The sequence below is a fragment of the Rhinolophus hipposideros genome (genome assembly GCF_964194185.1).
Source record: "Rhinolophus hipposideros genome assembly, chromosome: 9".
Classification (NCBI taxonomy): Eukaryota; Metazoa; Chordata; class Mammalia; order Chiroptera; family Rhinolophidae; genus Rhinolophus; species Rhinolophus hipposideros.
In genome coordinates, this window is record NC_138055.1 from 51843346 (window position 1) to 51856370 (window position 13025).

General features: G+C 41.7%; 1 protein-coding gene across 5 annotated transcripts in view; it reads left to right on the top strand.

Moving 5' to 3' along the window:
• The window catches only part of DIP2B (disco interacting protein 2 homolog B), a 194053-nt gene extending 184037 nt beyond the window's left edge, over positions 1-10016 (top strand). For all 5 annotated transcript variants that reach the window (XM_081058481.1, XM_081058483.1, XM_081058485.1 and 2 more), the window contains 4 exons: positions 390-464; positions 1673-1850; positions 4140-4263; positions 5895-10016. In XM_081058481.1, the coding sequence (XP_080914607.1) occupies positions 390-464; positions 1673-1850; positions 4140-4263; positions 5895-6147 (630 nt within the window). In that variant the 3' untranslated portion in view covers positions 6148-10016. The remainder of the gene's footprint in view (positions 1-389; positions 465-1672; positions 1851-4139; positions 4264-5894) is intronic.
• Positions 10017-13025: the final 3009 nt, after the last annotated feature.

Below are 13025 nucleotides of genomic sequence, written 5' to 3' on the forward strand. Positions count from 1 at the left end.
TACAGATTCTTACTGTGATGGTTCTGGTCTGCAGTTGCTTCTCTCTTTGAAGAGAAGGTAGACTGACTGGTTGGTTCCCTGGTTTATTTTTTTTTCCACCAAAAGAATGGTTTATTGGGGAAAAGAGAAAGAAACGAGGTCACCCCAGGAGTGTGCAGATGCACGCTTCCCACTGGTGCTCCAACCTGCCGCGCACGCGAAGGAAAACACCCCTGGTTTATTTTTGACTATGAATCTTACTGTACCTCTGGTCTCTACTGAGGACGATCCTGTGAGTGCCATCTCAGTTAGCTCCTGCCTTTGTGCAGGGGAGGAAAGGGCAGGTAACTGCATTTCCTAGAGGTCTTTAGATTAAACTGAGCCTTCGTGTTTTCCCCTTTGATTCTTAGATTTTACCTGGAGTGAAAGTGGTTATTGTTAATCCCGAGACCAAAGGGCCTGTTGGAGACTCTCACCTTGGAGAGGTAAGGATAATTTTCCCCTTTACTCTGAAAAGTCAGCAGTGAAAAACTTGAGGGTTCATGTTCTACAAGTCAGTGAAACTGTGGATTTAGCTTTTTCCCCATTTTGAATTTTCGTCTTTTAAAAGAGTTTTATTTAATCTTTCTCCATAAGGCAGGAGACTGAAATGGTCAGAAGGGGAAAACTGAGACCGGGGTAGAGAAAAGATTTAGGCACCCAAACTAGAACTAGTCCCAGATTTGTCCACTGACATTCCATTAATTGAAAAGGAAAATGGGCAAATGCTACCTCTTTCTACCTATTAAGGAGCCACAAATAATGAAAATTTTTAAATTCATGCAAATTTTATATTCTATTCCAAAATGTATCCATTTTTGCATTAGTATAAATATGTTTTTAAAGTCTTAATTTTTATCCTCCCAAATCTTTGAGGACACTGATGTTACGTCCTGTAGCTCACTGAGAGGGGAATTGTAGTTTCAGGCGCCAGGTGACCTGGGCTCTGCCACTTACCAGCTTCTCAGTACTGGGCAAGTTACTTGACCTCCCCAGACCTCAGTTTCCTCACCGTAAATAGTAATTGCACCTATGTGGTAGAATTGTGTGACAATTAAATGCATTAGTACCTGCACCTGGAGTGCACATGGAGCGGTGCCTGTCACATAAGGAGTTCTCCATACACGCTAGTGCTGTTACCATTGGTAGCTCTCTGTGTTTACATGGTAAAGTCACACATCCTGCATTGTGTCCCTGAGGGCTTCACACCTTAGTTTCAGAAGCTCAGAAATGATCCCTTGATGCCTTTGTGGGACTCTGAAAAATGAGCCAGGGAGGCAGTGTGGCGTTGAGGTTAAGGGAATGGCCTCTGCCACACAGGCTTGGGTGTGAGTCTCCTTGTTTCTGCATTTTAAGCGAGTTACTTCTTGTTTTTTCATCTGTAAAATGGGGATAACTATAGTGCGACCTCCATTGCCATGCCGTATTTGTCAGGATTGATGGAGATAAGGCTTATAAATAAAGCACTTCACTGTTCATCACATTTCAAGTATTTCAAGTAAACACTTGATATGTTAGCAGCCTTTATTGGTGCAGTTGTGTTTTCGTTAATATAAAAATGAAATTGAAAAACTAAAATCATCTGTCCCAAAATGAATTGACACACAATACACGTTCCTGATGAAATGTGACCAGTGCCCTTTTCTTGTTGTAGATTTGGGTCAACAGTCCCCATACGGCCAGTGGCTATTACACCATCTACGATAGTGAGACTCTACAAGCTGATCATTTCAACACTCGTCTCAGCTTTGGGGATGCTGCTCAGACGCTCTGGGCTCGGACAGGATACCTTGGTTTTGTTCGCCGGACCGAACTCACAGCAGCCACTGGAGGTACCTCCTACAGCACCTCTTCCCTTTTGCCCGGCTTTGCGTTTCGCTCATGGCACTGGCTGGCCTTGCTCAGCCTGCCTTCGGATTGTGGAGACTGTGTATTTAATTATTCCCGTCTACAACTCTTAGACACACGTAGAAATTCATATTCATTTGAAGTAAGACTGCCCCTGAAAAGTACCTAGGAGGCAAGCAGCCAGGGCACCACGTCAGCACCCCGAACTGTGGGTTAGCACAGTTGTAGTCACGGAGATTGCCTGATGAGGAGTGACTGCCTCTGGCAGAACACAGACCCCCAAACCAACTCCTGGGGCAGGTATTTCGTCTTTTCGCTCTTTCCCTCCTGCATACCAGTTCGGGAGCAGGAGGAACAGCCCCAATCCCTGATGGGCAATCAGTGCAGAGGAGCAGTCGTGCCTAAGTGCTCCTCTGCCTCTTCAGTGTCTCATGTGGATTCAGGACTGCTTGGCAGGGCTATTGGGTAAGCAATCCCTACCAGTCATCCTCTGCCCAGTTGATTGTCACGGCCTCACTGCCGTCTGCCTTCCGCCCATCTTCCTGGCGGCATGAATAGCCATTGAAAAATACCCAGCCTTAACTGTATCATGTACATCAAGAACCGGTACAGATAACTCACTGGACTTGAAAGGCCTGAATCAAACCAGGTCATTTCTCCTCAGTTCCTTACAGTTATTCCATACCGACCGAGGTCCATAGTTTCTCCATATTTCATGGGGAGACAGCATTACATACTAGAGAAGAGGGAGGTATCCTTTGCCAGCTGCCCGGATTTTGAAGTTTTCCTCTGCCATTTGCTGTGTGACCTTGAGTGATCAGTGAACTTCTGGGTTTACCACGTGGAAATTGGGAATGATAATGTTTCCTGCCTCATGGAAATGATGTGAGATTAAGTGACATGATGCATTTAGGTGCCTAGAACAGTGCCTAGCACATAGAAAGCGCTCAGTAGGCATTAACGACTGTATTTCTGTTGTGGTTTTGTTATTACAGTCACCGCTTGTATGATGGGATCTCCTTATCCTCTTTCTCCATCAGCTTCTAGAATTTTATTTTGCTGAATTTTTCTTTGTTCTTTTTTTTTTTAGAAACAATCTAGGGTTTTTGCTTGTTTGTTTCCCCCTTTCTTCCTCCCCCCACCCCCACTCCGGTTCAAGCCGTTGTTTCTCAGTCTAGTTGTGTAGGACACAGCTCCCTGGCCCATGCTGGGATTGTGAGCGGTCGGCCGCTCATAGCAACTCACGGCAGCTCTCGCTGGCTGGCAGCCACTCACGCTGGATCTAACTGATCACGCTGGCCACTGGCTGCTCATGGCACGGTAGCCCACGGCAGCACACAGCAGCTCACGCTGGCTGCCGGCCACTCACGCTGGCTGCCATGTTTTGCTGAACTTTTCAGAAATCTATGTTTTCCTGAAAATACTGCATTCAGTAGATCCAGCAGCAGCATCTCTTTTACAAAATGTAATATCTATATAGATACCAACCATATAGCCTTGTATATAGAGTGTGTGCATAAAATCTTTTTTAAAAATGAGATTTCTGCAATGTCCTAGCTAGATTACAACTCTATTAACAACCAGAACTGGTCTCTCCGTATTCTGTAATCCTACTCCTTATGCCTGGATTCCTTAAAGGTGTCTGGACACAATAATACATGTTAATTTCTTCTCTGTCTCAGATCCTCTCTCCTCTCTCCTCCCCTCCCCCAGCCATCATCTGGCTAATGCCTGCTTACCCTTCAAAGCTCAGCCTGGCTTCAGCTTTTCCAGGCCTCCCCTGAACCCTTGAGCAGAGCTCGGGGGGTACCCTCTGCTCCTCTCACACCTTGTGCATACGCCTGTCACTGGGCTTACCGTGTTAGAGTGCGATACCTGTGTGTCTGTTTCCCCCGCTAGGCAGTAAGTATCCAGAGCAGGAATCATGTTTTGTCATCTTTGTCTCCCAGCACTTGGCACAATTCCTGGCACATAGTAGTGGTAATAATAATGGTAACAATAATAGCTAATTTTTTAGCACTTACAATGTACCAGGAATCATATAAACTACCTTACATGGATGATCTCAGTTAGTCCTCATAGGAGACATTATCTTGTCTCACAGAGGAGGAAGCAGGATTCAGAGACTTAAGTGATTTGCCCAGAGTTGCACAGCTGGTGAGTGATGGGGCCAGGTGAAGGGGCAGACCGCCTGAACCATGTGCTCTTACCTCCAACACTGTATCACACTCAGTATGTGTCTAACGAACCAAATTTCTTTTTCTTTCTGTCAGAGCGTCATGACGCCTTATATGTGGTGGGCGCTCTGGACGAAACGCTGGAGCTGAGAGGGCTACGATACCACCCAATCGATATTGAGACCTCAGTGTCTCGGGTCCACAGGAGCATCGCTGAATGGTAAATTCCCCCACACAGTAGGCTTCCTGCTTTAGTTGTAGTATCAAGCAACCTTGATCTAAGTAGTCAGCCATCTGCACCAGGTACCACCTGCAGACATAGAACTCCAAGGGGATTAGGAAAGTAAACAGACTGATTCTTGTCTTGATGTGCCGTATGCTGTGGCAGACGAGGCCGTGGAGACACTGAGACAGGCTCTAAGGAACCTCTGTGGAACTGAGTCCCTTTTAAATGATAGACTCTTACCATTGGAAAGGATCTAACTGACCTTCTGCCTCTAGAAAGTCAGTATAGTATGGTGGAAAGAACTATAACTGCAAGATCAAAAAACCCAGCTTCAGGACCTGGCTCTCCCATGTAGGCTGCTTCTCTAATCTGTAAAGTACTTTGTCACTTCCTGTGGGAAGGATTGGATGAGAATGTGTTTGTAAACTATAATAGTAAGCAGATGAAAAGAATCATTATTTTTATCTCATCCATTTCCTCTCAGTACAGGAAATCCCATACATTATTCCTGAGAAAGGATCATCCAACCTCACGTTGACTTAAAATTCCTTAAAATTAAAACTATCGCTTTTTCCTATTGGCTTTCATTCTGGATTGTTGACAATACAGAATCCATCCAGTTTCTTTTCTACACATTTGTCAATGTATCCTTACTCATTGTTTTTTGTTGTTGTTTTCCCCCTTGCTAAATAGCCACAGTTCTTTTAATGATTGCTCATGCTTTCCAGATGCTTGTCTAAATATGTTCTCACTTGGGTCAGAGTCTCTTTCCAGACCTGAATAATGCCCATGAGGTATAAGAACAATGCAGAGAAGCTGGATGCCATAGTTACCCTCTAATTTTAAACATTCAATTTTTAGTGCAACCAAATATTGTGTACATTTTTCTTTAATGATTGAGCTGTTTGTTAAAGCAGTTTACCACTGCATATCACAAGTCAGGCCATACCTTCTAACCCAGCAATCCCACTCAATGTAAGGCGACTTTTCTGCCTTATGGCATTTTTATGGCATAAACAGGAGAGACACTTGTGTGAGGCACTACGCTTAGATGAGGCAAGGCCAATGCCCTTCCTGTTGGGTACAGGAATATTATCTTAGTCAAAGCTCTTAGGTTGCAAATAACAGAAAGTCTTTTAAAAAAACAACAACAAAAAAAAACAAGCAAAAGAGAGAGTTAATGGAAAGAATACCTGGCTATCTCAGAGGTCCCTAAAAGTCTCTGACTAACTCTGGATCTCAAGAAAGGTAGAAACAAGGCCATCAGGAACCACTTGTCCTCTTGCTTTCTAGAACCATGTGGGCATCTACTTCATTCTTTCTCTTCTCCCTGAAGAGGCATTTTTTGTGCTTCTCAGCACACTTGCCTGCCCAGAACTTTCAAGTTCACATGTCCTCAGTTCAAGTGACCAGCTAACCACTTTCAATCCCACTTCCAAATCCCTAAGAGATTTTGGATGGCTCAGCTGTGACTGTCAGGGCAAGGTTATACATTACACACGTGGCTGCTAGCCTTCAGGTTGGAACCAAGTTCTCAGGGAAATGAGGATAAGTCTTGGGAAGATATTGTAAAATATGACTGGTAAGTGTGATGACATGTTAACTGAATGTCATTGAAATTTCAGTGCCGTGTTCACGTGGACCAACTTGCTTGTGGTGGTTGTGGAACTATGTGGCTCTGAACAGGAAGCCCTAGATCTGGTTCCTTTAGTGACCAATGTGGTCCTGGAAGAGCATTACCTCATCGTTGGCGTCGTGGTTGTGGTGGACCCAGGTGTTATCCCGATCAACTCCAGAGGAGAAAAGCAAAGAATGCACCTCCGTGACAGCTTTCTAGCTGACCAGTTAGACCCCATCTATGTGGCTTATAACATGTAACCAGCCTTGTGGAGATGACAGGGGGCCACCCTGAAAAACCACAAGGACCAAAGACCGGTAACTAGGAGCAAGCTTTCAAATGATGTGAAATAAGCTGAGATGGCGACATTATATCATTCATCTCATCCTGTGGGATTCTGCGATCACATGACACAGGAAAGGGGAATTCTGTGGTAGCAAATGAAAAAAGTGTTAGCAGTCTATTAGTCATGAGCTTTGACATAGCGCAAGCAGCACGTTACTAAAGCAATTACATGCATGTTACATATTTTTCATCTGTTGTATATACTTGTATTTTTATCTAATGCCATTTTAGAATTTTGTAAGGGAATTTAATGAATTCACGTAGAGGGGGTAGTCTGAGTTACACAATTCCCCGCTCTGTACTGTATTTTGCCATTTTACCGTAACTAGACATTCTGCAGGTTTGTTAACATGGAACTACTCAGCTTACTTTCAGTTGACTCTTGAGCAAATCGGATAACCCACTGAATATGAGAATTACTTTATATGTATAATTCTTGACTGTAAAACGTTTTGACCAGTGTTTTAAACATGTAAATAAGAATACACATAACTTAGCAAAAAGAAAAAGAAAAAAATTGAAGAATTGGCTTGTATAGTTTTAACAACCAAAGTAGAAACATTTCTACTTGGAGAGAATTTCAATATTCTCTTAATGCAGTGTAATTGATAGGTAACTAAAAAGTGCAAATTGTTTGCAGGTTTTGCTGCACATTGTACTATGTCTCTGTTGGCTGGTGAATTTTATAAACTAAAGCTGCCTATGTTTCTTTTTAAAGCTTGCATTCCTAGAATCAGCTTAAGCTTTTAAGAATTCAACCTGTTTCTACAAGCTGAAAAATCTCAGTTTAAAAATCAGAATGTTATGAAAAAGCTAAGATTCATTAGATCTCACCCTACTCAAAGGAACCACAATAACTTACTCTGGCCCCCGGTGTTGAAACTGTCTTTCAAACTAAGAGTAACTACATAAGAATTTAGAATTTCCTCTTTTTCCAGGCCTATTGTAAACTGTGTCTACAGTTTATACATATAGCTTCTCTTTTCTGAAAACTGAAGAGTGTCCTCTCTTCTTCCAGTTCATGACAGCTGGGATTTTAAGAACAAGAATGATAGGCTGGGAAGGTAATGGGATCAACGTCACTTGAAACTGTAAGGCCACCTAACTATACATCTCAAAACTGACCAATTTGGGTTGCCAAAATAGCCAAGCTTCTGCTGAAATGGGGGAAGTCTAATGTATGCAAGAAACTCTTTTGAAATAACTGTGGTGCCCAGGCCAAGCAGACTGAGCCTGGGACTGAGTTTGGCCTCTGGCTCGTTTTCCTTTCTTTGGTCTGATACTTCATATTTGAATATAGTTGAATTTTATTATTTTTTTCTTACAGAAATATTTTTAAAAATTAAAAAAAAAATCAAAGTGAACAGAGTTAACATGTTAAATCAGAATGGTTCTCTTTGACCCACTCTGGTCTATTGTGTAAATATTTATTTAGACTATTTTAATAATACATATTATTTACCCCACTGTAACATCATGTAAACTAAATATGTTTTTAAACAATTTTTAAGACTTGTAATTACCCTGAAAATAAGGTTTATAATGCAAAGACCAGACCTTCGCCGTGGCAGCACTCCTGGCTGCTGCCCTTCCACAGTCTGTGACTCAAAGCCACTATATGATTCCCTTTTACATAATCCTCTTTTCCTCTCAACTCATTCTCCACAGAGGGCAGACCTCAAGACATTTTCCAGTTCCAGATCTGTTTTTCAACATTTTGGATGAAATTAGTTTACATATGATGGAAGGGGTTGTAGGATGTACAGAAAAAAGCACTTACATTGCAGCAAGAAATCCCAGTGACTAGCAATGGTTTGGTTGGCAAAGAAAACAGCCTGCTGATTTGGAAAATAAATTTTCTTAAAACAGTTCTTACTGATTCACTAAAAAAACAAGGGACCCTGAGGAGTAAATAGTTCTATCTCCATAATCTACAAGTTCTAAGATAAAACATTAGGCAGAGTCTGTCCTAAGGTTTGCTCTGATCATTCTTACTACACAAGTTAGGGTTCTGCTAGAAGTATCGTGTGAGGCACATCTGTCATTTTAAATTTTCTAGTAACCACATTTTAAAAAGTCAAAAAAGAACAGGTGAAATTGTTTTCATATATTTCATTTAACCCAGTGTACCAAAAATACTATGATTTCAATGTGGGATCAATATGAAAAATTAATGAGATGTTTTACTTCCTTTTTTCCCTATTAAGTCTTTGAAATCCAAAGTGTATTAAGCACATCTCTGTCCAGACTCGCCATATTTAAATTATTCCGTAGCCACGTGTGGCTAATGGCTACGATATTGGACAGGGCAGGTCTATACTCATTCCTTCAAATAAGATAATCATTCATCTCAAAGTGTGGCCATCACTTCTCGGCCTTTTGGCTAAGATCAAGTGCAAAGTATGGCCAATTCCCAGTTACTTAGGGGCTGATTATCTAGTTTTATAGTTCTCAGGCTTCTGATTTATCTTGAGTTTGTGCTTTCTGGCTTGTGGCTGCTTTATTGATCTTTTGCGTATCCCCTAAAGCCAGAATATGCTTGTGGAAGAAAGAAAGCTGAGATGTGTCTTTGAGAAGTCCATCAGTAACTCTGGTAAAATACCTCTAGAAGGGAAAGAGAGGCCAGTCGTTAGCTTAGAGGTGTTTGGGCCTAGTCTGTTGCAGACTTGGATAAGAAAACTTTCTTGATGACACAGTGCTGTTACTCTTTCCGCATTAACTACACACCCTTTGTGGTAAAACTGATTCTTTGAAGACAGGCCCAAAAGGACATCCTTGCCAAAACTCTGGAACACATTCTCTGGGTTTTTATGCCTGCGAAAAAGAAAAGTAAATTAATAGCAAGCCCCCATTTCAGTGAAAAGAAATCTATTCATCTGAAAGTTTTTGAGCCTCTTTCTGCCTCTCAGCAGAAGTAACTGAGGTAGATCAGGAAACGGGTGGCCTCAGGAAAATTCCTAGGCCCTAGGGATTCTTAGAGCTGCACAAATGCCATCTCCGGCATCAGTGAGACCCTGGGAAAGACCAGCATGCTAATGGGCATCAGTGAATCCACAGTCTTTACTACCGCCTCATAAAGGGCCCTGGTTCTCTCAGTACCAAGTTCTTTCCTTACAAAGCTGTGCTGCCTCAGGCTGTTTAGGGACCATTACCTGTCTGTAGGTCATGTGCGAATGTCTCCTTAACTTTAGTCCCTGGTCAATGCTTGCTTAATGCTTTTGTTGGAACAACAAAGGGCCTGAGGCCTTAGGTTTTGGTTAAGGTCTCTGCCCCAGGCATGGTGCTCAATATCTTGGCCAAAAAAATTCCTTTCCTTGAATATCCAGGAATCCTTTAGACTAAAGCAATGAGGACCTAATACCTCACCCTCAAACTCCAACGTGATCTATGCCTTAGTGTTGTTTTGTTGTCTGCTTTGATGTAAAAGCAAGAGTATTTGGAGCAAGAAGCTGCAGTACTCCAAATACACAATAGGCCTTTTCTTTATCACTCATTCATTTCTGGTTTAGGTAGAGATGGGCCATGTTATTTGTCCAGAGGAAGAGAGTGTAAAGATATAAAAATAATTTTTTAGTCCTAAATACTGTTTTGTTTACTTCCTGTCAAAATATTTACCAGTGTCAAATTCAAACTATAGTACTGTGTAATTATGTATAAAGTTTTTTTTATTTATTTGAAATTAGACTAGATATACATTTTTAAATTTAACATCTGGCTGGACAGTGTTCTATTAATTCATTGAATGTGTTTCCTTTGTCTTGTGTTAATAAATATTGATGCCTGATTGTGTTTAATGCTTCACATATTGGGAGAATTCATAAATTTTAAATTTAACTTCAGATGGTAAGACTCAAAGATAGCTAGAGTGGGCTAAGGAAAATCAACACAGAGATCGCAGCAAACCAGTATTATAAAAGGAGGCCAGGTCAAGGAACAGTAGAGAGGCATTTTGAAAACTAAGAAGCCTTTACTCAGGAATAATTATAGCTTCATTTTCCTCCTACCCAGGTGGCATTTGGTAGTTTTAAACCATTGATTGTAAATTATATTTTTTTTCTAATCTGTAATTGGGCTGGATTTCAGCTTTCCCTAAAGTAATATTTCATTTGCTCTTCCATTTACTGATTTCAAGAAACTTGATGGGAACCCATCAAATTGTGCGTGTGCTCAGACTCAAAGTGCTCCTTGAATTATGGACCAAGCTATTTAAGCTTGGTCCAAGCTGAGAACATTTTTTTCATTTAACACACATTTATTGTATCCCTACCCACTAGGCACAAGGCTCGACAATAAGAACTGAAGTTAGAGGAAAATATCAAGTCACTGCCCTCGAGGAAATACAGGAAAACAATATATTAGGTTGATGCAAAAGTAATTGCGGATTTTGCAATTATTTTCAACCTTTTAAACTGCAATTACTTTTGCATCAACCTAATATTAGGGTTCTGCAATTACTTTTGCATCAACCTAATATTAGGGTTACAAATAGAGGTGGACTGTGGGAGCAGGTAGGATAGGTACCCAATCCAACAAAGAAGGAGAATAATGAGGAATACATGCTAGAGAAGGTAACATCAGATCTGAGTTCTGAAGGATGAAACAGGTAAGATCAAGACAACAAGGAGGAAGACAGTTGCGTATTCTGGGAACTGCAATTCATTATTAGGATATAGGTTTTGAAGGAAGAAAAGTAAAAGTTACCTATGGAGGCTTGAGCCAAGGATACATCAGTAAGGGCCTTTTCTATCATGCTAAGACTTTTGGACTTTTATCCAGAAGGCCAAAGAGGGCCAATGAGGTATTTATAGCAAGGGAGTAACATGCTCAGATTTGAAATATAGAAGATTATTCTGGTAGTCATACAGAAAATGGTTTGGTATGAGTAGGGAAAGGGCGGTGTAACCTGAGGCAGGGAGACCAGTTGGGAGGTCTTTGCAATAACTGGCAGTGATTGAGCAAGAACACTTCAACCAAGGCGGTGACAGGATGGAGAGGAGAGGCAATGTGCAAATTTGGGAGACAGTAAGATTTCAACCATTGAGTATTTGGGGTAAGAAAGGAAGAATCCAAAGTAACTCTTAAGTTTCTGACGGGGAGTTAGGTAGATGTGCGGCCATTTACAGAGACAGGGAACAAAAGAAGAAGAATAGATTTGGAAAAGAAGATGCTGTGTTCCATTTTGGTTATGTTCATTTGAGGTGCTGTGGAACATGCAAGTGAAGGGGTCCAATAGGCAGCTGAATATTTAGATCTCTGCCTCAGGACAGCTCTGGCCAGGAATTGGATATTGGAGACATCCTTCTAAAAGTGGTAGTTGAAGCCATGAAAGTGGATGACATTGCCAAGGAAGATCAAGTAAAGTGAGAAAAGGATCAGTAATGGGAGCCTTGGGGAACGACAGCATTTAAAGGCTGGTGGAGGAAAAAAGTCTACAAAAGGGAAAAAATAAGGAGAGAGAGAGAGAGAGAGGTGAAACCAAGAAAGAGCATGGGCATAGAAAACAGCAGGAAGTGTTTTAAAGAGGAGGGCGTGGTCCAGTGCCAGAGGCTCCCATGAAGCTGAGTAACCTGGGGACTAGCTAGCCTCCGCTGGTATCTAGGCAATCACCGCTGACTGGTCAGAGCTGATTTCACTTGCAGCTCTGGGGGCAGAAGACAGAAAACTGGTTTAAGAGAGGAGTGATAGGAGGTGTGACTGAACCGGCTACCGTTTCCAGAAGCTTTATCTGTACATAGGAAGGAAGAGATGGGATAGTAGTTAAAAGAGGGATGTAGATGTGGGAGAGGCTGTTCAAAGTTGGAATAGAATATTCCTGTGCTGGGAAAGCCAGTGGAAAGGGGAAGTTTCCAAATGTAGCAATGAGAAATAATTGGCAAAGCAAGGTTCCTGAGGGAGGGTGGAGGGAGTTTTAGGTTTCTGTTTATTTCCTCACTTCTGAAGTCAAAGACCTGTGCATCTGGTTTATGAAACTTACTATTCAGATAGAACAGTGCGCATTGTAGCCAAGACTTTTTTTCTTCATCTAGTTATTCCTCAGGGTTTAGAAGAGGGGTAGGTACAGCTTGTGACACTTCCATGAGAAAGAATCAGGGATGGTGTTTTAGTAGCAAGACACTACAGGTGGAAGAGGAGCCAAAGAAGTAGCGGTCCATGCCCATTTTGTAGGTTTCAGTAAAATTTAGTTTCATTTAATGGTAACATTTTTCAGTTCCCCTCTTTTACTAATTAACATTTGTTAAGCAGGCTGTATTCCAAGGAAGAATAGACATAGAACTATCCTTCCAGGCACTAATGTTCTTCTGGATTCCAGAATAACTGACGCTGGGAAGGTTAATGTCTGAGAACCTCTTCCCCACTCCGAACCTTGATAGTGTACGGTGCTTTCCTATAGTACATTTTGATTCTTTAAATAATGCAGGGACCCGGGCTCCGGATTACCCTTTTCCTGACTTTGATAAGAAGAAGACAAGCTTAGGGAGGTTGGGTAATAAGCCTCATCAAAAATCTAAAGGCCAGTTGACCTGTTTCAGCTTTTAATAGGTAGTCAATGTTTGCTGAGTAACCATGGCAAAACGTTCGTGGGCTCTTAGGCGTGTCTGGCACACAGTTGTCTATTCCAACTTTGAACAGCCCTTCCCACATCTTGAGCTTTAAATCGTATTATCTGGCCCTGCAGCTCAAAACCAGGAAGGGGCTCTATCTCCTAAGTCAGTTTCCTACATTGGAGGAAAACTAGTAAAATTTGAGAAAACCAGTCAAATTTGAGAAAAAGTCGGGAACTTTTCATTTTGTC